The 26,542-nt window shown below is 41.2% G+C and overlaps 1 protein-coding gene across 4 annotated transcripts in view; it reads left to right on the forward strand.

The window, feature by feature from the left end:
- Cdk14 (cyclin dependent kinase 14) overlaps window positions 1-26,542 on the forward strand; it is a 545,726-nt gene that overhangs the window by 123,516 nt on the left and 395,668 nt on the right. For all 4 annotated transcript variants that reach the window (XM_087902477.1, XM_087902478.1, XM_087902479.1 and 1 more), the window contains one exon: window positions 6,300-6,394. In XM_087902477.1, the coding sequence (XP_087758603.1) occupies window positions 6,300-6,394 (95 nt within the window). The remainder of the gene's footprint in view (window positions 1-6,299; window positions 6,395-26,542) is intronic.

Consider the following 26,542-nt stretch of genomic DNA (forward strand, 5'->3'; position numbering starts at 1 on the left):
TAAAGTAGGAGTCAGAGGAGGGAAACTGGGTCACTGGGCATGTGCCCTTAAGTGGTATTATTTGGACCACCCCATCTACTTCTTGTTTCTCTTGTCTCTCAGTTTTCTGTCTCTCCCCCCCCCGCCGCCCTACTGTCCTTTCTTCTCTCCCTTACATCTCCTGCCCCACCCCAGATGCTATGGGGTAGCCAGGCCTACTGTGTGCTCCTGTCATTTGTTACTGGGCCATCCCGACTAAAAGCAATTGAGTCAGGTGACCATGGACTGAAACCAGGAGTCTAAATAAGCCGTTTCTCTGGGGAGTTGTGTATGTTAGACATTTTGTCAGGAGGCACGGGGCTCTCAGCCTTCCACAAATAGTCCTTATGGAGAATGGAAACGAGTCTCCAGTGAAGTCAGTGGAGCTATGGCTGAGTCACTGGGGTGTATATTCCGGGATACTCATGTAGTGTATAATAATACAGTTTCAACACCTATCCCTACTTCGGGGAATGAGATTTCAGCATAAGAGAGAGCTAAGCACAGTTGACTGTGTCCTCGTTTGGGCAGAACTTCAATCCATGGGGCTGTTTTCCTGTAGTAGTAGTAGTAATAAAGGAAAGAGATGCTCAGTTCTCGTCAGTTTATTTTAATTCTGGTTCTGCCAGTAGCTACAGAATCTTAGATAAGTTTCGTTATTGTTCCACCCTTTACGTTCTTCATGTCCTAAAGGGGTGTATAACAGAATCAATCTTACGATGGGTTTATTGGTTTTAAACTTAGGTAATAAACGTCAAAAGCTAAAGAGTAAACCTTCAGTGTTTTTGATATTTGTTACTGCTGTACAAACAATGGTGTAGAGCTGTTAAGGGTCCTGCCTTGGGAGTGGCAGGGTGGCGAGCATTGTTCAGCTGCAGCATCCAGTCTTTCCATTACCCAGACCAATGTTCCCCTCCAGTGAGCCAGGCAATTGACAGCCCTTTGCACTTCTATTCTGATTTTGAAAAATGCATTAACATTATCTCATTAAATCCAATGTCTCCATGGAGTGTCTGTTGGCAGCTGCACCTTAGCCGTTTGTATTTCCAAGTCACCATGGTGCTTTTGAGTGCGCATTCTAAGTAGAGAAGTGATAAGAAGGAAGCGGTTGTCCCGTAAGGCTGTTTCCATCCGTTCGTGCACCCAAGGACACAGAGCAAAGCTAGTGCTTAGGGTTACCTGCATCTCGGTGTGTTGTAGTGTCTTCATTTAAACAGGGCAGCTTAATAAAGTTGTGTGGAGAAAGGCAAATGAAAGACCAGATCTTTAATTTTAAGAGTGGACCCCCCCACACTCTTGCATTATTCTTGGTTTTGTTCATTGGATAGGAGATGTCTCTTTAAATGCTTGGCATTTGGATTCCTTATTTATATGCGTGGTAATTGCACACAGACTACTTTCCATGCTTAAAATAGAAGGCTCACTTGTGAGAATCTAATCCTCAAAGCTTAGACTGCCTCATACAGTCCATGTTTCATGGAATCATCCTTTCATAGACCAGAACTGTTTTTAGAGGGGAATCACATGCCTTCGATCTGTCTTAGGAAGACTGTGTGATTGATCTGCAAATTACTGGCTATTTCCACAGTGTCTACAGATCAGTACCACAGGGCAAATAACTGATTGTTTTCCTGAAAAACGTGGCAAAGTATTAATTTTATGCCATTGCAGTGTTAATAGAATATACTTTAACCACAGCAGTTAATAAATCCAAATCCATTTAGTTAGAAAAATAGATATGTGCCATTATTTTTTCTTACTTGTTTGTTTTTCTTGTAAATAAAATCGATACTGGTTTTTATGACATGAAAACTTTCACATTTTTACAGTTGCCTCTGCTCAGTTTTTAGGTAGTGTTACTACGTCTCATTTGAAAGCAATCACATATTCCAGGCAGATTGCACAGAGTGAAACATACAAATTTTAGTCAGTTCCTTGACAGGAAACTGCTGTCTTCCATCCCTGCCAGTTCCTGCTTCCTAGTACTTGCTGTCAGTATACAGTAGCCAGGTAGGCCCTGCTAGGAGCAAAGGGGTGGTTTTCTGTAGCTACCTTTCTCTTTAGCTCAGATTCATTCTTAAAGGAGTCCAACAGCAGACGTGAAGGGTTTTTCACTCGGATTTAAAATAATTTAGAGAGGAACTGTGAGCACAATATTTTCTCCATTGAAGATCATTTATACAAAGTTTAATATAGGTTTTAAAATTTCTATTTAGGACTTGAGCTCGGGAGGGTGATGGTGAAGTGCGACTTTCGCAAGCTGTTTCTTGGCGATGAGACATGAGTGCAAATAGACCCACACAGGACTAGTCAAGTGGCTCAGAATGCAAATGTCCACTACATTTTACTTGGTTCTTATGTGGTTTTTGAGAGAAGAAAAAGTAAAAGCTCTTCAGTGTGATGTGTAATTTAACATATGTGGAAACAAAATATCATTAAAAAATTTTGGATCTCCTTTACACATTCCCTTCCTGTCTGTGTTAAAATTTGAAGTATACTTGTTCGTCATTGAGCTGTCTATTTTCCTGTGACCTGCATTGCCCCCCCCCCCGCAATGTCTGTGCTATTATTCTGAATACAGTACCTCAGACCCCTATCTGCAGATAAGATCCTCGAGGAGGTGGTGAAGTTCACTTGCAGTCACTGTGCTGGGTCTTCTAGCTGATGGTCTTTTGAGCTGAGGGAGGGACGCCCCAGAGATACAGTAAGGAGAGGAGAAGCAGGATGAGGGTGCCACCACAGAGAGGCCTCAGCAGAAACCAAACCTGCTGTTACCACCATCTTGATCTGCTGTCTTCCATAACTGGGAAATGCCTTTTTTGTTGTTGATGCTACCCAGGCTGCAGTACCTGAAAACCTCTGGGGCACTAATACATATCTAGAAAACAATGCTTTGTTATCAGTTAGGGTGTTTTCTTAGAATACTGTTCATAACCAAATTTTGCTGTTTCCCCTCGTACTACATGCTGAATGGGAACATTAAACAGATGAGTTTTGCTTTGAGGAAAAATGTGTTTAATTAAAACTCAGCAGATAGTCTTGGGAGAAAGTCATCTTTCTGGGAGACTCTCCTATTTATACACTTAGACTAGAGTAAATGATGCCGAAAGTGTTGTACAGCCCTAGTTATTTCTGATTTCTGTGAAGACAAGAGTTCTATTTTTGGTCCATGCTTCATTAAAAATTTAGCAACATGTAACTGTGGAGCTTGGTGTGGCTTTGTGGAATTGTCCTGTCATTGGATGCTTTGTTGGAGAAATGGGTTACTGTGGTGTTCGGCCCTATGGCAGATTGGATAACTGACCTGGAAAACTTCTTGCAGTCTCTGTTGCTGCCTTTGACACATTCATTCTACCTGTGAAGATGCTCTGTCAGCATCTGGAGATGCGTGAGCCTGGGACCAGAAGATGATTCTCTTTATATCTGTATTGGAATAAGAAGCAGAATTTGCCTACCTCATTTTTTAAAGTAGAATCATAACTCCGAGTTACCAACCATGTCATATACACTTGGAAAAAGTTGATGTCGTAATTGACAAATTGAATTTTTTTCCTCCCATCTTTGGAATTGTTGTTTTGTTTTTTGAAACAAGATCTCACTATGTAGTTCTGGATATATATATATATATATATATATATATATATATCTCACTATGCAAACCAGATTAACCTCAAAGTCAGAGATCCTCCTGCCTCTGCCTCCCAAGTGCAGCTCAGCCTGGTCTACAGAGTGAGTTTCAGGACAGGTACCAAAGCTACAGAGAAACCCTGTCTTCAAAAAACAAACAAAGCAAAGCAAAAACCCTCTTTCCACTCTCCCAACCCCCTTTCCAGTCTCATGACCTTTAGCCATACTCACTTCCATGTAAATATACAAGAGTTTTAGTTCAGCTGCCCATTAAACTCCATGCTTCTGTTTCTTGGTTTCATCTTTCGTGAACTGTGTCTTTAGGATTTGTAGTCATGTTTTTATTTGAGAAACCTGTCAGCTTACTCTAATGCTGTCACGTGCTTCTGTTGAATGCATCAAAAAGCCATGATGTAATTATATTTTCATTAAAATAAAGCTATTTAAAAAAAGCCATGGTTATACCCTTGGGTTTAATTACATTTTTCTGATGACTAGGGATGTTGAATGCAGTTTTAAATATTTGTTGGCCGTTTGTAATTGTACATTGTCGTTTCTGTAGATGTTGGCTGAGTCTTTGCTTTGCCCTTCTAACTCAGTGACCTCATTCTCATCTGTTCTTTCTGTTTTTATAAAATTAAGTCTCCCCTTACCTTCCTCATATATACGTAAAGGTTTCTCTTATTTTAATCTAATAGTTTCTTCATGGGTTTAGGGTCATTTCTCTGAAATTTTACTCCCAATGGCATTATGCCATTCAAGATTCCTCAAAATGTCTGGTTAGATAATTCTTTTTCCATGATCATGAACTGCTTTGAAGATGTATCTTTAGTCACTGTGTTGCGTTTGGTGTGGGCAGGAGACAAGAGAACATACTTAGTATTTTCACTTTTAATTAATTGCTACAGTTGGAATGCAAGTCATGGGCTTCTTTGTGACCTGTCATTCATCTGTATCGTTATACTTTCTGTATTTGACCTCCCTGCTCTTCTCCCCTGCAACCTCAGGGTACAACTTTCTCCCTGTAAGTAGTCTCTCCTCTGTTTTCTCGTGTGTGTAACCAAGTCTAGATTCTGCATATGAGGGGAAATATGGGGTATTGTGTTTTTTTTCTTTCTCTTTTTACCTCCCCCATTTATTCCCTTTCCTTCCTCATCATTGTCTCTCTTATTTCATATCTTTATATGTCCTACATATGGGCTCACACACACACATAAATATGTGTCCATATATGACAGAAAATATGGGTCATGTATTTCTGAGTCTGACTTATGTTGTTTATGTTATCATTTTTATTTTTACATCAGATTTATCATGTTAATGATAATCTCTATTAGTTTTCCTGAAGGTGCTATATTTCAGCTTCTTTATGACTAAATAAAATTCCACTGTGTGTATGGACCATATTCTCATCAAATCAATTTGCTGCTCATCTTGTGTATTGTGAGTGCCTCCCTTCTGTAGCAAAACCACCAGGTTACACTCTCACCAGCGTGAAAGTGCACGAACCTTCTCTAGCATTTTTGTCATGTTTTCCTGGTGACATCTGGTCTTATTGGGTGAGAGGGCATCACAATGTTGTTTAGTTTGCATTTTCTTGATGGCTAAGGATGTTGAACAGTTTCCACATACTGGCTGTCTGCAGTTCTACATTTGAGAACAGTTCTATTTATTCACCTAGTTATTGATTAGATGGTTTTTCATGCTTAATTTTTTGAGACTCTTTATTGCCTATGTTAATCCTCTACCACATATCCCGTTGCAAAGATTTTCTCCCATTCTGTCGGCCATCTGGCCACGCTGATGCTGATGCTGGTCCCCTTTGCCGTGCAGACCCTCCTCGATCTCATGGAATCTCATTTGTCAGTCCTTAATTTTATCACCTGTGAGAATGCTAGGTTACAATGATCAGTTATCTCTAAATAGTATACTTTATCTATGTGATTTACTGATGAAATATGTTGGAAGACTATTTTTCTGACTAAATATTATGTAGTCATGATTTGCTGTAGAGTAACATAGCATACGCATCAGCAGCTGTATAATACATGTAGTAACCATAGTCTCATTATAACTAGAAAGTCATAGTTAAGATGACCATTCTAATAAAATAATAATAATAAAACTTTGTGGGTAGTCAAATATGAATTTTGTACAACTTTCCATGTATCACAAAATTTCTTCTTTTGGTCCCTCCTCTACTACTGAAACAAGGTAGCAATTATTCTACATCAATGGGATGTATAAAAACATGGGGTAGAATATGTTTGACCTCTATATACTAGTTTATTTATCTACAATTTAGAATATTGTGCCATAATATGGAAAATGTTCATAACACATGGAATGCGAGAACACAGGTCATAAAGCATGTACATTGAATGTGACAACGTCTCTATTTAAACAGTTTCCCGCAAGATAGCCTTGGGTGGTTCTATGTCAAAATATTTACAGGTCTACCTTGGTTAGATTATGGGCAAATATAATTCTCCATATTATATTAAAAAGTGTTTATTTGTGTATTCTGAATTTGTACAATGCTTGTTTATTGCCTTGTTTTAAAAATATTCTGATATCAGAAAATGTTACTTATCCAGTGTCAACAAATTGGTACTGATACAGTCTGTTTTGTTTTCCCGCTATTCCGTGTTTAGCCAACAAGTCCCAAGTTTGGAAAAGCTGATTCCTATGAAAAACTGGAGAAACTAGGAGAAGGCTCTTATGCAACAGTCTACAAAGGGAAAAGCAAGTAAGTGAAATGCTTTAAAGAACAAGTCATATGTACAGGGTATCTGTTCTCTTAATAGTAAATAGCAGCATAGTTAAATAATTCAAATTTACTACAGAATAGATTTTCCTGCTGTTTGGTTTCCCGACTTTTATGACCTTGTTTTAAACAAGTCTTAAAAGCTAATGGAAGTGGTTTTTAACATAGCTTACTTTTTCTCAGTGGAGCTAGAATCCTCAAATGAGAATTATTTTCCAGGTGAATGAGGCAATTAATTTCTCATGGTGGTTTACTTTTATTATTTTTTCATTTTTTCCATTTATTGAAAATATATTATTTTCTCATACAATATATCCTGACTATATATACTCAAAGGGCCCACGGAATACTGAGTTAAAATCTGTACTATATGCACAGATAACCTGGTGCAGACCTCTGTAGGCCCCGTGCTTGCTGCTGCCTTCGTCTCTGTGTGCTTTGCTTAGTTGATTCAGCGGGTCTGTTCTACAGCTGGCCTCCTTTCTCTCTGGCCTTATACTTTTTGTAACTCTTTGCCTCCTCTTGCCCAGGATTCCCTGAGCTCCGAGGGGAGGAATTTAATGGAGATGTTCCATTTAGATTTTGTCTCCAATAATGTCTGTCTGTGGGTCTCACCTTTTCCCTTTTGCTATCAGAGGAAGCCTCTCTGCTGATGAGGGAATGAGGCGCTGATCTGTGAGTATAGCAGAATAGTGTTAGGAGTTTTATTGATTTTTTTTTTTAGACCAGTAGTGTTTGGTTTTACCCTAGGTCTCTGTGTGCTCCAGTCTCTGCTCCTTGATCACCCAACAGTGTCAGGGGTCATATAATGCAGTAGGCCTTAGTCAAACAGACGTTGCTACTCCCACAGGTTCGGGGCTGCTGTTGCCCCAGCATATCTGGTCACATTGTAGGTCAAAGGTTTTATGTTGGGCTTGGTGTTCATGCTTCTCTTTTGCAAGCCCTCAGAGTGTCTTCTTGCATCAAGACCCTAGAATGTAGGGGTGAAGGCTCCCGGTAGGTAGCAGCTGGACTTGTCCATATGCAATGAATTGTATGGATGTTGTGGTCAGCAGTGAGACTCCACTGTCAGTGTGCAGAGAGTAATCCATTGTCTTAGCATCAGCCTGGGTTGTTTGGGGATTTTTATGTGATTCCCCTTGGCCAATAAGTCAGTTGAATGCAATCCAGTTCCTGTTCTTAGCAACAAGAGGTGGACAGGTGACTCCGTATCCCCCAGTATTAGAATCACCATCACATATCTTAGGAAGTTTCCACTGTACTACGTTTCCATATCTTTCTCCAAATGCCCCCGTTTCAGCTCTCTCTGCCTGCATTCTTTTCCACTACTCTCCCTCCTCTCCCTCTCCCTACCTAATTCTTTTGTTCCTATTTGCAACTGCCACAAGTTCCTGTAAAGTCTGTGCTATTTCTCTGTTCCAGGGAAATCTATGTCTCTACTCTAGACCCTGTCCGTATACCTAACCTTTCTGGGTCTCCAGGTTGTAACGTGGTTATCACATACTTAATGACTAATATCAGTGTGAGTTTTTCTAGTTCCATCCATTTGCCTGCAGACTTTATGATATCATTATTTTAACAGCTGAGTAATAGTTCATTGTGTAAATGTACCACATTTTCTTTATCCGTTCTTTGGTTGAAGGACTTCTAGGGTTTTGAATAAATATAAGTGATCTAAATCCAAACGTATTGTCCTTGTTGACATCCTTTTGTATTAAACATTTATTCCACCTTTCCCAAGTCATTTAGTTTGAAATTGTAAGCTTTTATTTTACTCCTTTTTACCTGTCTCCTTTGGCATAAAGTTCCACACATAGGAGCACCTTTTCCTCTTTCCCATAGTTCTTCTCCTCTATTTAATCTTAAGATTAAATGACAGATTATATTTGTGTGTGTGGATGGGGGGGCAGTAACTTCTTTAGGACAACTTGCAGGAGTTTGGGCAATAGATACTTATTTTTGTTTAGGAGCAAGGGTGCCTCAAAGGCAGCTACATCTCCATAAGCTCCCTCCCTCATTCCCTCCCTCCCTCCCTCTAGGAGCTTCCTGAAAGATGCCTGTCTGGAGATCTCAGGCAGACAGGCAGTAAGCTGGACAGCTCAGATCTTCCTCTGCCCTAGAACCGTTCATTGCTTTCAATACTCTGTGAAGGAGCCTTGTGAAGCAGTTTTTAGTCCCCGAATCTCATGAGCCTGCCTCTTCATCCAGAAGAGAATGTTTCAATTCAAATGAATTTTCCACACAAATATTAGTGATTGACTAATGATACTTTGATTTTCTCAAAATTCAAAGTGATTTTACATTAGAATTTTTTGTTTTATTTTATTGAAAAGTTTTCCTATAATATAACCTGATTACTCCTTCCCCTTCCTTTATTCCACCCATGTCCTCCCCACCTTCCCTTCCATTTGGATCTACTCCATTTCATTTCTCATAAGCTTCTAAAAGATAATAATAAAATAAAAGAAACACCGCCCCTCAAAAAATCAACAGCAACAATGACAGCAAAAACTAAAACAAAGCAAAAAATAAAAACCTGAACCACCACACCTGAGTAGGACAAAACAAACTGAAGGAGAAGAGCCTCAGAAAAGGCACAGGAAACATAGACACAGACCCACTCAACATACCAAGGAATCCAATACAAACTACAACTCAGAAACCATAATATATGTGTAAGGACCTGTAGGGTAAAAAAGCAGAGAAAATGTAAAAAGATAAAATTAAATAGAAAGAAAAGAAAGAGGAAGGGAGAGGGAGAGAGGGGGTGGGAAAGAGGGAGGGAGACACAGAGAGAGAGACAGAGAGAGAGAAAGAAAGATGGCCTTAAATTAGCTTTTTTGTTGTCCACCTGCCGCGGAGCATGAGGCCTACCCTTAATAGTGATTTCTTTCCCTAATGAGATTCCTGTGGAGAAACCTAAATCTTCATTTACAAGTGGTTATAAATTGGAGGTTCCTTCTGGGTTAGGGATGCAGGCGTGTGTCCACATCTCTCAGTTTTCGGACCCCATCTGGTAAAGACCTGTTCAGGCCCTGTGCATGCCGAGTTTATATGGGTGTCTATCTTGTTGACTTAGAGGGCCTGGTTTTCCTGCTGTCTTCCACCACCTCTGGGTCCTGCACTTTTTCTGCCTACTCTTCTGTGGGGTTTTCTGAGAAGAGGGATTTAATAGAGACATCTGTTTTGGGGTAGCATGTTCCAAGGTCTCTCACTTTCTGCAAAATGTCCATATATTTGTTCTCATCTGTTGTAGGAAGAAACTTCTCTGGTTCTCTGGTGAAGGCTGAGCCAGGCAGATGGGGATAGCAGAATGCCATTTGGAGTCATTTTATTGTTACCTTTTTTTTTTTTTTTAAAGAACAGTAGTATCTGGTTTTACCATAGGTGCTTTGGCTATCTAGTCTCAGGTTCTTGGTCACCCAAAGCAGTGTAAGGTATAGGTTGCAGCTCGTGGGGGTGGGGTCTCAGTAAAATCAGATATTGATTCGTTACTCCCACAAGCTTTGGGCCACAATTGCACTAGCAGATCTTGTAGACAGGCCATCATAGTAGATCGAAGATTTGTAGCTGAGATGGTGTTTACATTTCTTCAGTGGTAGTTCATGGAGTACCTTCTTATAACCAAGATGCTGGGCAGCAGTCATGAAGGTCCTAGTTGGGCCCCAACTCAACTGCTCTATGTTCAATGAATTGTGTAAGTGTTGTTTCAGGAATGGCCTGTGCTGTCAGTTTGTGAAGAGCAACCTATAGTTTTAGCAACAGCCTGGGTTGTTGGGGGTTCTGATGCGACCCCTTTTACCAACAACTCCATTAGATGTAACCCATTCCCAGATATCTAGTGGGGGCTATACCTCGCCCATTTAGATTGCTTTCATATATGTATGTGGTGGTTTAAAAGAAAATGGCCCCCCATAGGCTTATAGGGAGTGGCACTGTTAGGAGGTGTGGTTTTGTTGGAGTGGGTGTGGTGTTGATGGAGGAAGTGTGTCTCAGTCTCTTTCTGCTGCCTTTGGATCTGGATGTAGAACTCCCAGTAACCTCTCCAGCACCATGTGTCCTGCATGCTTCCCACCATGGTGACTATGGACTAAGCCTCGAGCTGTAAGACAGCTCCAATTCAATGTCTTCCTTTGTAAGAATGCCACCATCATGTCTCTTCCCAGGAGTGGAAACCCTAACTGTGACAAGGGATATATTTTAAAAGTGTGTGACTCATAAACCCTGGAATGAAAGGTGTAAGCCACCACCACCTGGATCTGTTTCTGGATCATCTTGTGTAGCCCAGGGTAACCTTGAACTCATAGAGATTCCTCTGTCTCTGTCTCCTGAGTCCTGGGATTATGGGTGTGTGTCACCATTCCCTAGCCTCTAGTGGCTTGGTTTTGCACTCTAATCTTCAGGCAAGTTTTCTTTATTAAAATACAAATAAAATATTACTACATCCCTCCCCTTCCCTGCTTAATTCTCCTGTTTAGCCTGCCCATCTATTCGGAACTATCAATTTTATCTCTCTTTCTTAATAAGATCTATTTATTCCTGCTAGTTCCTTACTCTATACCTAACCTCTGTGGTTCTGTGGATTTAGTTTGCATATCATTGATTTGACAATTAATATCCATATACTAGTGAATACATATCATATTTGTTTTTCTGAGGCTGTGTTACTTCACATAGGGTGATTTTTTTCTAGTTCCAACCATTTACCAGCAAATATCATTTAAAATAATGGCTTAGTACTACTCTATTGTATAAATGTAGCATATTTTCTCCATCCATTCCTCTGTTGAGGGACATTTAGGTTGTTTCCAATTTCTGACTACTATGAATAGAGCAGAAAGGAACATGGTTTACCTTTGGTAGGATGAAGTATCCTTTGGATATATGCCCAAGAGTTATGTAGCTGGATATTGAGGTAATTCAAGATCCATCTCGCTGAGGAACCGCTCTACTGAGTTCCAAATGACTGTACAAGTTTGCACTCCTACCAGCAATGGAAGAATGTTTCCCTTACTTCACATTCTTGTTGTATTATTGAGCTGTTACCTGTGTTATGTTTTTCTACTCATTTTGGTGGGCATAAGATAAAATCTCAAAGTATTTTTGATTTTCATTTTCCTGATGGCTAAGGATGCTGAACATTTCTTTAAGTGTTTCTCAGCCATTTGAGTTTCCATTTTGAGAATTCTTCGTTTAGAATTCTCTGTACCCCATTTTTTATTGCGTTGCTTTCTTGATATCTGGGTTTTTTCCTGTATTTTTGATATTAGGCTTTGTATTTGTTGGCTTTGTGTATCAACCTGACAGAAGTTAGAGTCATCAGAAAAGAAGGAGCCTTAGCAAATGCCTCTATAAGATCCATCTGTAAGACTTTTTCTCAATTAGTGACCGCTGGAGAAGGGCCTACTCCATTGTGGGCTGGTGGTCCTGAGTTCTGTAAGAAAGCAGGCTGAGCAATCCAGGGGACACATATCAGTAAGCCATCCTCCAGGGCTTTGGCCTCAACTCCTGCCTTCAGGATCCTGCCCTGTTTGAGTTCTTGTCCTGACTTCCTTCAGTGATGAATAGCACTGTGGAAATGCAAACCGAATAAACCCTTTCTTCCCCAACTTGCTTTTTGGACATGGTGTTTTCTTGCAGCAATAGAAACCCTAAGACAGCCTTCTATTGGGTGTGTAGTTGGTAAATATCTTTTCCCATTCTGTAGGCTGCTGTTCTGTCTGAGTGATGGTTTCGCCATGCAGAAACTTTTCAGTTTCTTGACGTTCTATTTATCAGATGTTGATCTTAGTGCCTGTGTTAATAGTTTCTGTTCAGAAGTCTTCCTTTGCTAATGAATTCAAGGATATTCCTTATTTTCTCCTCTCTGTGGCTCATTGTATCTAGTTTTATGTTGAGTTCTTTCATCCATTTGGAGTTGAGTTTTGTGCAGGGTAATAGATGCACATCTATTTTGAATCTTCTACATACAGCTTTTTTTGGGTCTTTATGTGGTTTGAATATCAGAGTAATTGGCCTCATACAATGAATTGGGCAATGTTCCTTCTGTTTCTATATTGTGGAATAATTTGAGTAATATTGGCAATAACTCTTTGAAAAGTCTGGTAGAAATCTATGCCAAAACCATCTGGCCCTGGACTCTTTTTGTTTGTGATAATTTTATTGGCTGCTTCTATTTCATTAGGGGTTTTAGGTCTGTTTAAATTGCTTATTTGACCTTGATTTAACTTTTGTAGGTGGTTGTATATCAGGAAAACTATTCTTTTCTTTTAGATTTTCCAATTTGCTGGAGCACAGGTTTTTCCAGATTTGGATTTTTAAAAAACCTTCCCAGACATATTTGTGAGGATCTCTTCTCCCACACTTTTCTATCTCTGAATGTTAGGAAGCAACTGTATTCAGTGGCAAGAAGCTTATAGAAAGCTTCTGTTTTAGGAGTAACCCAAGGCAAAAACCTTTTTTCACCTTAATAGCCTTACCAAATGATACTAAAAATAATTTTGAAACCATCCCTGTTGTAATGTCTTTATAATATCTATGACAGAAAACCAAAACAGAACATGTAATGGAAAATTTAGATTTAGACCTAATTTGGGTAAGGGTGTGTGTGTTCATTTTTCTTCAGGGTTTTTAACTAAAGAGGATTAAGTATTCCTTATAAAGATTATGTGCTAAGAAATGAAGAAATATACTGTTAGGGTTAGTAATTGTGTTAACTGTGAGTTCTATTAAAGGGTTTATTTTTTCAGTATGGAGTCAACATGATAGGGCATGGTAAAAAGTAGAACCAGAGAACTATACTATTAATGACTTAACCAGGCAGCTTGGAAGCAAGGAAGGTTAGAGTAATGCTTTGTACAGTGAAGCTGGTATTTGCAGAGGTTGTGTTGCGTGCGTTCTAATTGGCCTTAGCAATAACAACCTGGAGTCAGATATTGGGGTAAATGCTGAACGATCAGAAAGAGAAAGGAGCAAGACTCAGCCCACTCTTACCTTGATAATTACTCAGATGAAAAAGGGCTGAGCTCCTGTCTCCTCCCTCCTTATACTCCTCTCTCCGCCCAGCCATTTCTCTTTCTGTCTGTCTGCCCTCTGGTCTTCAGACAAGTTTGATTTGTTGAAGTACAGACAAGATATCACTTCAAGGTTGCACCCCAAGCTTTTTATTCTTTCCTAAAGAAAATTAGTAGTAGTCATTATATAAAACTCTTTGTACACTTAAGACCAATAATGTGATGCTAACTAACCATTATGAAGGAATTATTTTTGTCTTATTTACCTCTTGCAATGACCTACATGATACCTGCATCACCATCATCTCCATCTCACCTGTCAGCGATCTTGCTGCATGGGCTTTCATCAACTTTCTGTGCTCACACATGTAGTTAGTAGCAACACATGTTGAGCTCATGTCTTTTTGGCTGTAAGACATTTTGTTTTTCCTAATCACGACACCACTCCTTCTTATTATACAAGCTGTAAAGCGTTGGAAAGATTCGGTCCTTGTTGAACAATCCAGATGGTTCTCACATATGCTCTGACTTGTTTCAATTGTGATTCAGACAAAAGCAAACATACTATTTGATGGTATGGAAGCAAACCAAGCTCTTAGAACTGCCTGCCCACAAAAGATGCCTTCAGCTAATGTGCAGGTGAATAACTATTAAATGTTTAACATGCCGATTTATTTCAAAATCCTAGAGAGTATTGAACATTTTCCCATTTATTGTTCCTGAATATAAAAAAAGACGTCACCAGTTCCTTTACTCTTTGGGAAGGATGATTCTGGACAGTTGATAGCTTCTGTTCCCAGCAGTTTTAAAATTATCTTATCAGTGTTTATTGAGAAGTCTCAAGACTACTGGTCACAGGTAGAATTTAATTTCCTCCAAAGCCCCCTCACCAGATTTAAGAAGTGATAGACTGTCTGGCTCCTTTCCTTTTATGTAACAAGGTCTGAATAAGACAACAGCTGTGCACTTGTCCTACAGGAGAATTTAAGAGTTGAGTTTTTTTGATGCGTTTCTAGAGCGCTACACAATGAAAGGAGCCTTTTAAACCTTGGGAGCTTGCTTCTGCACTCTTCAACATTCCCTCCTAAAGGTCAGCAGCCCTCACTCTGCCTTCTCCTCAGTTTTTCATCATCTTCCAGAAAAGCTGCTTGAACCGTGAGATTCCTGTGATTCTCCCTCTGTGAGGATTCACACACATGTTCATTGTGTTGCTGTATGGGTTTCATGTTTAGGTTTCACCACCAGCCTGATTGTGGTTGCTGGCCACGGCTGGCAAAACAGAGAACCACCCATTCGGTGGCTTAAACATGAGAGTTTTGTGGTGTCTTTATTCCAGCTGTGAAGCGGGAAGTGAAAGGTCAAGGGATGGCAGTTTGTTCCTTCCAGGTCTTCTGAGGGGAGTGTGCTCATTCCTCTCTCTAGCTTTGAGGGCGTGGTGGCCTTGTGGTTCCTCCCTTGTGCATTCATCACACTGAAAACACTCTGCTTTGGTCTCCACAGTGTCTGCTTAGCATGCTAGTCTGTTTCTGTCCAGTGTTCCTTCTGAGTCGGGACAAATATCACACGGGATTAATGTCCTTCTTAATGACTTCACTTTATCCTGATGGCTCTTTGATGACTATGGTTTTTGTTTCACTCTTCCTCTTTGTGTGTGTATACATATATGTGCATATATGTGTATGGGGAATGGCTGTGTGCTGCATATGTATATATAGGATAGAGGTCATTATCATATATTTTCCTCTATTGTTGCTCACCTTAATTTTAAGACAGGGTCTCACTGAACCTGGAGCCTTCTGTTTAGGCTAGAGTAGCTTGCCAGTAACCTCCTGGGATCACCTGTCTTTGTGTTCCTAACTCTGGCATTATAGTCGTGTGCCTCTGTGCCCAGCTTTTCCATTGGTGCTGAGGATCCAAACTCAAATCCTCATGCCTGTATACCAAGAATTTAAACAAATGAGCCATCTTCCCAATCCCCAAGACCATGTTGTCATATAATGTCCCTTCTAAGTCTAGGTATGGTTAGAATGGAAACATATATTTTCTCGGAGGACACTGTTTAGTCCTTAACAGTTACTCATTTTCAGTCTTTTAATTTGGCGGTGCATTCACAACAATCTTCTTTTAAGATATAAAAACAAAATATAACTCAATAAAATATGCAAAGACAAAACGAAATCCACCACATTAAAGGTGAACAAGGCACACTAACAGAAGGAAAAGAGCCCAAGAGAAGGCACAAGAATCACACACACTGGGAAGTTGGTAGAAATACTAAAGTGAAATCTATACAGACTGTGTAGAGGACTTGGTGCAGAGAGGAGTCAGCCCTGTGCTTGTTCAGTCTGTGTGGGTCATGAGCCTTGACAGTTGATTCAGAGGCCTCATTCTCCTGCTGGCCCCCATCTCCTCTGGCTCCTAAAGTCTCTCAGCCTCCTTTCTGTGAGTTTCTCTGAGCTCTGAGGGGAAAGTCTGGTACTTACACTGTGGACCAGGCTGCCCTTGAACTTTCAGTAATCCTTCTGGCCTTGTGCTCCCAAATGCTGGGGATTTCAGGTGGGCACACTTTCCCAGGTCAGGATTTGATATACATTGTATAATGTATTTGTTTGTATGTGTGTGCCCAGAGGAGGTAGGGTCGGGCATATATGCCGTGGTTTGTATGTGGAGGACAACTTGTGGGAGAGGGTTCACTCCTTCCACTCTGTGGGTCCTGAAGATTAAACTCAGCCAGGCTTGGTGACTATGGACTTTACCTATTTTGCTAGCCCTTGTTAATATTTTCAAAGTTTAGTCAACCAATGTTATAATTGTCCCCCTTAATGATGCATTAGTTAATTTACTCTTTGCTATGACAAGAGAAGGGACAGCGGCAGCTTGAGGAAGGGCGCACTTGTCTGGCTCACAGCTCGCCACCTGTGACAGTCGGAGGGAGGCAGAGGGCGGTGCGTGCTGCCGGCGGTATTGTTCCCTTTTCCCTTAGTGTAGGGTGCAGACCTGCAGGATGGTGTTGTCTCTGTTCTGGGTGGGCCTCCCCGTCCCAGTCCCAGAAAGACTCTCAGAAATACTTACTCAGAACCATGCCCATGCACTTCTGGGTCCAGTCAAGCTGATGACAGCATGGTGGAGGAATATGCCGGCCAGTGGGATATGAACGGGGGTCCCTGATAAACCTGGAGGAGAGGAATGAAAGGGCAAGAGACACAAACGACAGCAAGACAGGATTTCTGAGCAAGCCGTGCTTTATTATTTCTCAGAAGCTGTTATACGTCAAATGGGCAAAAGGGAGGGGAGGGTGTCAGGTCTGCTGGAATACAGGTTCAGAAACAGCCCTAGCTGATAAGGAAATGCTGGGGGTCTGTGATTGTTCACTAACAAAGGAAATACTAATTGTTTCTAAAGCCTGGGGCCTGCAGGTCTCACTAGGAGATAAGATACCAAGTTGATTTCCTAGGCCCAGAATTTACCTTGCAGAGGGGATAGAGGTGAATATTTTACTTATCTTGTGAGTTTAAGATGGTTGTAAACAAAATACAGATCTCAAAATACAGGTCTTTGCTTCTGACATGTCAGCCCTTTTTAATTATTAAAATGAGGCGAGTTAAAGATCATCTGGTAGATTGGGGGGGGGGTGGCGGTGGCATTAACCAGTGTGTGTGTGTGTGGGGGGCGGAAACAGAGGCCCGATCCTCCCATGTTTAATTGGTGGGGAAATTTCTTTCTAATTTGGTGGAAGAATTTTCTTTTCAGAGTAACAAATGTCTTCTTGGGGAGGAGAAGGTCTAGGTTTTTATATCAATACCTTTGGACATTAACCTCTATGCAATCAGGCATGTTCCTCAGGAGACCCAGAGACAGAATGCATGGTCTTCTCCCTACAGTGCTTTACCTTGCACCCCTTGCTGGTGCCCATGCCTGTCATGGACAGACACACATATCTCTGGGGTTTATGTGGCTCCTATAGGAGACTGGCTCTCAAGGGGCTCTTCTAGCCCTCAATCAGCCAGATCAAGCTGGTGATAATGGACCTGAATGGGCTTGGATGTCAGAGAGTCCACCTGTTGGTGAACAAACTGAGTGAGCCTATTAAGGGCTCATGGTCCAAAAGCCATCAATAATAAAAATCCTAAAAGGGGTCCCAGAAGGGAAGGTAAGAGGGTGGTGACCCAGGGGGAGGTGGAGAACCAGATTTTGAACTTCCTCTTGCTCTCTCTATGGTCCCCCCCTCACCCGCTCTAATCCTTCTCTGACCTTAGCCATGCTATCTCCCAGTGTGATCAGTATAGAAACAACGTTTCTCTTTTAAGACAGTGTAAAGGGATCAAAATCTAAAGTTTTTAACATATGCATTAAACCCAAACACTTTACAGGGTGTGTCAAACTTTTCCCAACATCTATAAGCAGTTACAAATATCATTAGGTCAATTCCAGTAAGAGTACAATGACAGGCACTGTTGTTATTAAATACCAGCTTCAGTCTCGGAGCAATAGTCAACCCCCAGTCTGCCCCCTTCTTAAGTGAAGAGGGGTTAAGATGGCTGTAAGTAAAATACAGATCTCAAAGTACAGGTCTTTGCTTCTGGCAGAGGAAAACTGTACCAGATGTGGATTTACTCTTAGTATACTTAATGTCATCATTGTCGACGTCGTCATCATCATCATCATCATCATCATCATCACCATCATCATAGTTCGCTGACGTTCTCATACGTGTAGATAATGATATGTTCTCATTGTTCTCTCTGATTCCCCACAATACCCATTCCTCTCTCCTACAGTCCTTTCCTAGATGCATTACTTCTGGTTTGTTTCATCACTAGTTTGCTGTAGCCCCTAGAAGAAGAGACTTCTCTGAGACCAAGAGTAGAATTTGTCCATGTGTATAGAGGTGAACGTTTATTTAGAAGGCAGTTTGATGCTGTGTCAGTTTAGCTGGAAAACAGTATTAAGTCCTTCTGCTGGGGCCGAGGGCCTCCCTAGGCATGGGATTTGGACCGGGTGTCAGGTAAGAGGCATGGGTTTACATCCGTGGAACGGGCCACAAACCTGTTTGAATCAGTTGGTCATCCCCGGAACCGTCATGCTAGTACCGCAACAAGTGGACACATCTTGTCCGTAGGTAGGTATTGTAGCTCCTAGGATTTAGCTAAAGACAAAGCTGCCAGCTCTGTTCCATCTTGATTGTGGTGCAGCCAAGGCGTGTGGTGTTTTCCAGCGATTGAGTCTTATATCATCTTGAGGTGCGTGGCTGAGAGAAATGGCAACAGTCTGTACAACTCATTGGCAGTTGCTGTGCTTGACCGTCAGGGTTTTGTTTAATAACCAATGGCTTTAGGATGGAACCTAATCTTTAAGAGCGATGGTACAGGTACATAAGTTATTCTATACAAGGTAGGATTTCTCTGTGCTATATAAACTAATAGATAGTAAGACAGGTCCAGCTAAACTGGTATGGTTATTTCAAGAGGGGACAAGATAAAGGATACTGTTGATGGCTTCAGTGCTGGAACTCAGGTCTGCTGCATCACTGTGCTCCTCGTCGGTTTTTTTGCATGGTTTCCTTTTGTGGCCAATCTCAATTCCCCACCAAAATACAGGATTTTATTCTGTTGGTAATAAGCCTAAATTTATTGAATTCTGAAGGTCTCAAAGTAAAAGCAACTGAATTTACTTTGATATTGTGGAGATTTTGACTAAGCAAAAGTAAGTATTAAAGTGGAATTTATTTCAAGCAGTATAGTTTGGAAGGGTTTGTGGTTGGCCTGTGTGGGTACTCATGATGGCGTGGTTATGGTAAACAGAGCTAAGGCCTCCCGCCATGTCAGCTCCCCAAACGAGATGTGCACACCCAAATTCAGTTGGATGCTGCTACCAGACTAACCCTGAACTCTGCTAAAGCTCAAATGTGAGGCCCCATGTGCATGGCAAAGTTATAAACCTTTGCTCCCCGCAGCCGAGTTGGCAGGGCAGTAGGAAGGTGGGACTGTTGCTGCTTCTGCTTTTTCCGGACGTTTTATGTCATTCAGAGGAAGAACAACAGCCCCTTGCTGGAGCTTGAGGTTTGGACTGATCTCAGTCACCCCACAGATGGTTATGATCCCAGTCACTTTCTTGCTTGTCCCTGGCTTCTGTGGAGGGGCAGGCCTCCTTCCTCAGAGCTTGCTATGCTGCTCCTGATGGACCTGCCCACACTGGTTCCTGCCAGCAGAGAATTGTTATCTCAGAGGTCAGTAAGAACAGTGGAGGAATTTGCTCTCTTTCTGTAACGTGAGATTTGTGTGACTGAAAGTGTCCATCTTGTTTAGCATTGCATTCTGTCAGTGTGTGCTGAATAATTGAACTTGAAATTAAGTGACCTCATAAATTGAGAGGGTAGCCAAACCCAGACTGACTAAATGCATTTCGAAGAGCTCTTCAAAGCCCCAGGGAGACACAGGGGGGGAAGGAATGCTTTTAATTAAACAAGCACAGGAGGAGAAGGCGGGGCAGCTGACCACCTTTCCAGGATGGTGGGAGATTACAGACCTGGTTCTTATGCTCGCCCTCGAGGTCAATGCCATTGAAACACTATCAGGAGGAGTTGGAAGAATTGTAAAAGTCAGAAATCCCTAGGTGGAAAGCTCTGGATACCAGGTTTATTGGAGTTCCAACCTTAGCTTTTAATACATAGATCGTCCCTAGAGGTCTCCTACCCGTAGATGGGAGAAGAGAGGCAAATTGGATCACATGCTGAGGCTCGTTTGGGATGCTCCTGTCTGTTTCTGGTTAGATTTTCCCCGATGCCTTTTAGATTTGTGGGCTATGAGCCTAAGCTCTCCGCACCTTGCTTCAGAGGTCACACTGGGACCAACATTAGTTGCAGGATACGAAAATGACAGTACAGCATGCAACTGTGTGTTTTGTGGTTTAATGTACACAATATGCTATTACCGTGTACACTAGGAGAAATGGGATTTATACAGAGTAGCTGTGTAATAAATGAGATTTGTCATGTGATTTTAAAGTGTTCTTTGTGTCTAGGGGAAAGTTGAAAAACAGGGCTCTTATCCTTACCTAGTCCAAGGAGGAGAACAGTCCACCCACTCACATCTGCTATTTTTTTTTTTTCAGAAGCCCTAAAGCTTACTCGAATTGCAGATTCCAACCCTGATTTCCTTTGGAAGAAAGCAGTCTTAGAGTTTAGTTCATTGGTACAGCTGGTTTCATTTAGCTTGCAGCAGATAAAACAAACAGTGCCTAATCTTTTTGACAAAAGCAACAATAAGGTTATTGTTTAAGGAAAAAAACACGATTTCAATCATTAGAATAACATGCTGGAACAACTTTCTGTTAGACAGTGCTTAAGTGTGGTGGCCTCTGTTAGCCTTTTTTGATTGAGTTCTTTGATCATTTTATTGTATTACCTGCAAAACAACACACTGAAGTCGGTGTTAGTGTCTTCACTAATTCTTTTTGAAAGAGTAAACCTGGAAAGCTTTGATTATTGAAATGATTACACTTCATAGTGCGAGGGGTCTCTGTTTAGGGCGTGTTTGAGACGGAGAGAAAGGCTGCAAGGATGCTGCTTGCTTCAGCCACCATCCCGAGTGGTATCATTTTTAGTTTGAATCAGGATGCTAGGTAGCAACACCTTACTACTAGAAGCCAGTGACCCTCACCTGCCTGCCAGGATACATTTAATAGTGTCTGGAAGCTTGTTTTGTTTTCATCACTTGGGAGGTGCTAGGGGCCATGGGCACTGCCAAGAAATGCCCTATATGTTAACATGATCATCTCCTGAAACTAAGAAGTAGTTGGACAAGATATCAGTATTCCTGGGATTGATATACCGTGCTCTAAACCATAGAATGCACAGAGACGGTATCTGTCTAGAAGTGCTCATTCCTCCAAGTGTCTGACTAAGCACTTACTGCGATCTGTGTGCAGTGTGGGGTGTAGTGAACTAGACTCACGGGCCCTCTTTTCATGGTGTCTGTCATCTAATGAGAGACGAAGGAATGACTGAATCAGTAGACAGACATGTCTGTACTTGCAGATAGTGTGCGGGAAATGTTGGCCAATGAGAAAGAGTAACGGAGAGGTGTGTTCTAGATGGGCAGACATTGGGAACCCTGTTGAGGAAGGGATATTTGTGCTGATGATCTGAAAGAGAAGTGTTTTGGGTTTTGTTTTGCCAGCTAGGTAATGAGTAGGGAAGAATGTATTGCAGACCAGGCCTCAGTGCAGAAGAGACCTTGGTGAAATTGACAGAAACGGATCTGTTCTGCAAACTCAGAGAAAGAAATGTGACTAGGAATGGAATGTGGAAGGGCAGAGGGCAGGTTGAGAAGTCTACAGTACCTTGAGGATTATCCTTGGCTATTTGTGTTTATGCAACTGCTGCAAAACCAGTCATCCAAAATGAGACTTAAAACGACTATTATTTATTATCATGTGCCTGCAGTTGGGAAAGGACTGGATATAAAAAGTTTATTTCTGGTCCATTTTGGTTGCTTGGTGCAGTTTGACTGAGATACGAGGGATCACTGGCATAATGGTTCACTATCTGGCTGAAAGATGGTTCTGCACATGGTTTGGGTTTTCTTATAGTACGGTGAGCATTCAAGAACACAGACAGACTTAAGATATCAGTGCTGCCATATAAAGAGCTTGAGCATCGCCCTTACAAAGAAAATCATGCATGGAGTAATGAATGACTTCTCCTCTCTGATAACTGGGAGAATGTCACGGGGCAAGCCACTGTCCTAATCTCTGGAGAGACATGGATGTTCAGATGTTTGTAGCCAGCATCTGGTTACCTACATCACAGCCACTGTAACCATAAACTGCTAGATATTTGGATGGTAGCATGGACGAGTGGGATGATTGCCATCAGTCTTACAAAGGAGTAGGAGGTTGCAGTTGAGAATTCTCGGAAACGAGGTTTCCGTGCAATAATATATGATGTGGTCCAGCGATACAAAAATGGCCTTAGTTTAGTTAAAACCAGATGTTATACATTTTAGAGCAGTCATTATAAAAGTTTAAGCAAGCATAAGGTATGGAAGGTATAAAATAGGATCATATAAAATTCCTAGTTAAAATCAGAAGAAGCAGAAATATCAGAAGGGCAAATACAACAGACAGAAAATAGTTACAAACACAATAGATTTTCATACCACTCACTCAAAATAACTGAATGTAAGTGGTCAAAATGTACCAATTAAAAGACTCTAAATGTACAAAACCAAGACTCGGTTCTCTGTTGTCAAAGAGAAATCCTCTGAATATAGAAACTCAAATTAAGAGTGAATGGACAGAGTGAAAATTTACCATGTTAACAAACAATAGGAAGATGAAGTAGCCATGTTCGTTTGAGTATAAACAGAAACTTTTGGTAACTGAGATCATCTTCAATGACGAAGAGATCACTACTTAATGGTAATAGGGCCAGTTCCCCAAAAAATGTCTATGTGCTGGAAAACAAAACAAATAATTCGAAAGTATGAGGGGTGAGGATAGATGGGACTTCCCGAGACAGAAAAGTCTCCCGACCTTTGCTCTTTTGTCCGTGATTTATTCCTCAAGCAGATGGGTGAGGACTTGGACAGCACTGTTAAGATGTACAAACTGAGACTGGCCAACACTTAAATGTGTGGTGCCCTGTTTGCCCATTCTGCTGATGAGCTGTTCAAAGAGAGCAGAGTCAAGGGCAGGGAACACCGGCTACACCTCAGTGAGGAGCATGAATTGGCTGGGGGCCATGTCTAAACGCCTCCTGTGGATTTGGACTTTGTCCTAATCTGAGTTCCCTTCTTGCCCTTTCTCTTGCATAGTTTTCTTTTCTGAGCACTTATACTTGGGGACTTATCTCCTTTAAGTGTGTAAATACTCTGTGGAGAAGAAGAAGGGTCTGTTTGGAAGGGGACCTTCTTGCTGATTTGTTGTTGTTGTTGTTTGAGTCCTGGCTTACATACATTGTCTTCAGTCACCAGTAGTCAGCACTTCTTTTTTTACTATAAATATTGTCTTCATTTTCATGAAAATTATGTGATAAATAGTACTAATGCTTCTTGAAAGTTGATAGAATATTTTTTACTAAAATAAAATTGGACTAAAGTACTTTGTTCTATGATCAAATTGAAGATTTAAAAGCATTCATTTCAATGATTCTGTAGAAGCAATTTGAATTCTGTGTGATTCTCACCTACTTAAAATTGTCAATTAGTTTGAAAAAGTTCCTTATACAACAATATGTACATGCTCAACTTTATGATTTTTGTGAAAATCAGCCTAAAATTCATGAGACCTCTCATATCATCTATTACTCATAACCTAATGATGTGTCCCAAATAATTAAAGAAAGCATCAACAGCTATCAATAAGTAAACATTTGAAATAGGAATTCGTGAGTAAGCTGAAGCTTAGCTGAACTCAGGTTCTAGTTGAGTCCGTAGCTGACAAAGTGAAGCATCAATGAATTTAGTCAATTGTTTCCTATTTAGCATGAACTCAAAACCAGATGTATATGCCATTAGCAATAACGATAGAAAGATAGATAAGCCCCTGAAATTTTAGTATTAATATTTACATTAAATGATCAGTGTTATAGACATTGTTTCCATCAGAGAATTTGAAGTACAGAATATCATAGTAGAGCAGATGAGAGAAAGGAGAGTGACCGACCCTTCTCCTACGTGTGCAAGGGGTGTTGGAAAAGTTCAACTTTAAAGCTGTGTCTGTGCTTTCATCCTGCAGCAATGGGAATGATGTATATCTCGATCTGTAGAATCTGAAAATGAGAAATATGATGTGAGCTTACTGGCTTTGAACCAACCAAATAACTGAGCTTAAAAAGTCTCAGACAGAAAGGAAATTGAAGATCTCAGGCATAAAACATTTGTCATTTTTTTATGGTTGATTCCTGAGCAAATGTGTTCTTTCTTTCTAACATTCCAAGGAAACAGACATTTCCCTGCGTAAATGAATTCTTTGAAGTTATAAAAGCTAATTTGGTATCAAGTTCAGAATGGCCTCTTTGGGATTGCATTGCCTCAGTTGGGGGAACTTGTAAACTTTGGGCACTTTGGATAATATTGAAAGCCCTGTTGTAATCTAGTAGAGAATGCCATAGAAGTTGTTTCTAATTGGACTGATGGGTTGGACTGGAGAGTGGATTTTGAGGCAGCATTGAAGCCAGAATCTGTAGAGAGGGATAGAACCCTGAAGGAAGCAGAAGAGGATTTGTTGTATGTCTGATCAAACCTCTTAGGAGGAGCACTGGAAAATTGGGATATTGAAAAACTAAGTAGGTAGTACTACAGATGAAGCCCACTGGGATTCCTTAGGGATCAGAATTCCCAAGGAGAAAGAGATCTAAACAGTGATACATTTTACAAAAGAAAGCAACAATACCAAGACATTAACTTCAGGATCTTAGGATGTTTCAGTGCTAAACTCTAGAGGGTTCTGAGGGCACCAGGGAACATGACCTCTTAAATGCACAGTGGATTTTCTGAGGAAAGCAGCATTTAATCTCTAAATGAAATAAGAAGAAGTAATAGTGTAGCAGAAAGAAGCAGAGGATAGGAGGGAACATCAGGTGACACAAGAAAGTCAAAGGTTCAGTCCTGGAAAGTCCTGTCCTGGAAAGACAGGACAGTTTGCCATTAAGGAAGTGTTCTTAAAGTTTGTTTGTAGGGTACCAGTTAGAGATTGAGAGTCTGAAGAACAAGATGGAGAGGAAGAGCCCCTATTCTGAGGGATGCTGTGTGAAGACTCTGAGAGCTGATCATGGAGAGTGAGAGGTGAGGCGTTCAGACCATTCTGGATTTAAAGCAATAGGAAAGACATAGAGAGACTAGAATGACAGGATTAGTGGCGAGGAGGAAAGAAATGATTCAGGAAACCCTTGAAGTATATTCGTATATTCTTGATGGAAAAATTTGAGTCGTTTCTCAAACGTCAGTTGAGACTTCCTTCTCCATGTCTCAGATAATCGGTCTTCCCTTTCTTGTTCTGACAGTTTGTGGGTCTCAAATATTTCTTTTGTTGTCAGCTTCATGGTATTTAGGACTTAGATCATATGGAAATGGTCCTCAGGTATTTCTTCTGCCGTTGTATTAATGATTGTTTCAGCAGCAGAGAGGCCACAGAGCCATCTGCACTCTTGACGTTTTTCACCCCAGCGCTAGTGTGTTTTGTTAAAGTAGTATCTGCTTTGTGCTCCCCTCCCCTCCCCTCCCCTCCCCTCCCCTCCCCTCACCTCACCTCACCTCCCCTCCTCTCCCCTTCCCTCCCCTCCCCTCTCCTTCCCTCCCCTCCTCTCCTCTCCCCTTCCCTCCCCTCCCCTCTCCTTCCCTCCCCTCCCCTCCCCTCCCCTCCCCTCCTCTCCCCTCCTCTCCCCTCCCCTCCCCTCCCTTCCCCTCTTCTCCTCTCCTCTCCGCTCGTTATTTCTTTTTTTCTGTGTAATTTAGCTTCATGCAACATATGTAAAATTTTCACACTGGATCATTCCTCTCAGTTTGGACGACTGTGGTTGACTAAGCACATCCTGAGTGTCGGGAATGCTGTGTCACCATAGTATATGCCCAGTGAGTGCATCTTTAATTTGTCATTAAAGAATCTTAGAAGAGATTTGAAATAAGACAATTTCCTACATTTTACTAAGGAGAAACTGATGTGAGCACAGTCTAGAAAATCTTCTACAGTCACATAGCTGACTCTACCATAAATCAGGACAAGTCATTTCAACTCCAGATATGATAGGACTTTTTAAAAAATTTTCATCACTTTTAAGTCTGTGCTCGTCCTACCTTCTTAACTGAACAACTCTTGCCCCATGTTAGTATTGTGGTTTGGTTTGAGCCATTTTCCTGTGTTTCCACTGTCCTAGCAACTCTGCAGTGACCCGAGAGCTACTTCTTCGCTTACTCCATCCTGGTGATTTGTGAAATTCTGTGCACTGTGGTGGATATGTGCATGAGGGAGAGAGAGAGAGAGAGAGAGAGAGAGAGAGAGAGAGAGAGAGAGAGAGAGAGAGAGAGAGAGAAAGAGAGAGAGAACGCTGCTCCCTTCTCCTTTCTGGTGGGCTCTGCGTTTTGGGAAAGAGTTTCCGTTTTACTGCCATCTTTTCCTG

Source organism: Myodes glareolus, chromosome 27, assembly GCF_982192425.1.
Source record: "Myodes glareolus chromosome 27, mMyoGla1.1, whole genome shotgun sequence".
Classification (NCBI taxonomy): domain Eukaryota; kingdom Metazoa; phylum Chordata; class Mammalia; order Rodentia; family Cricetidae; genus Myodes; species Myodes glareolus.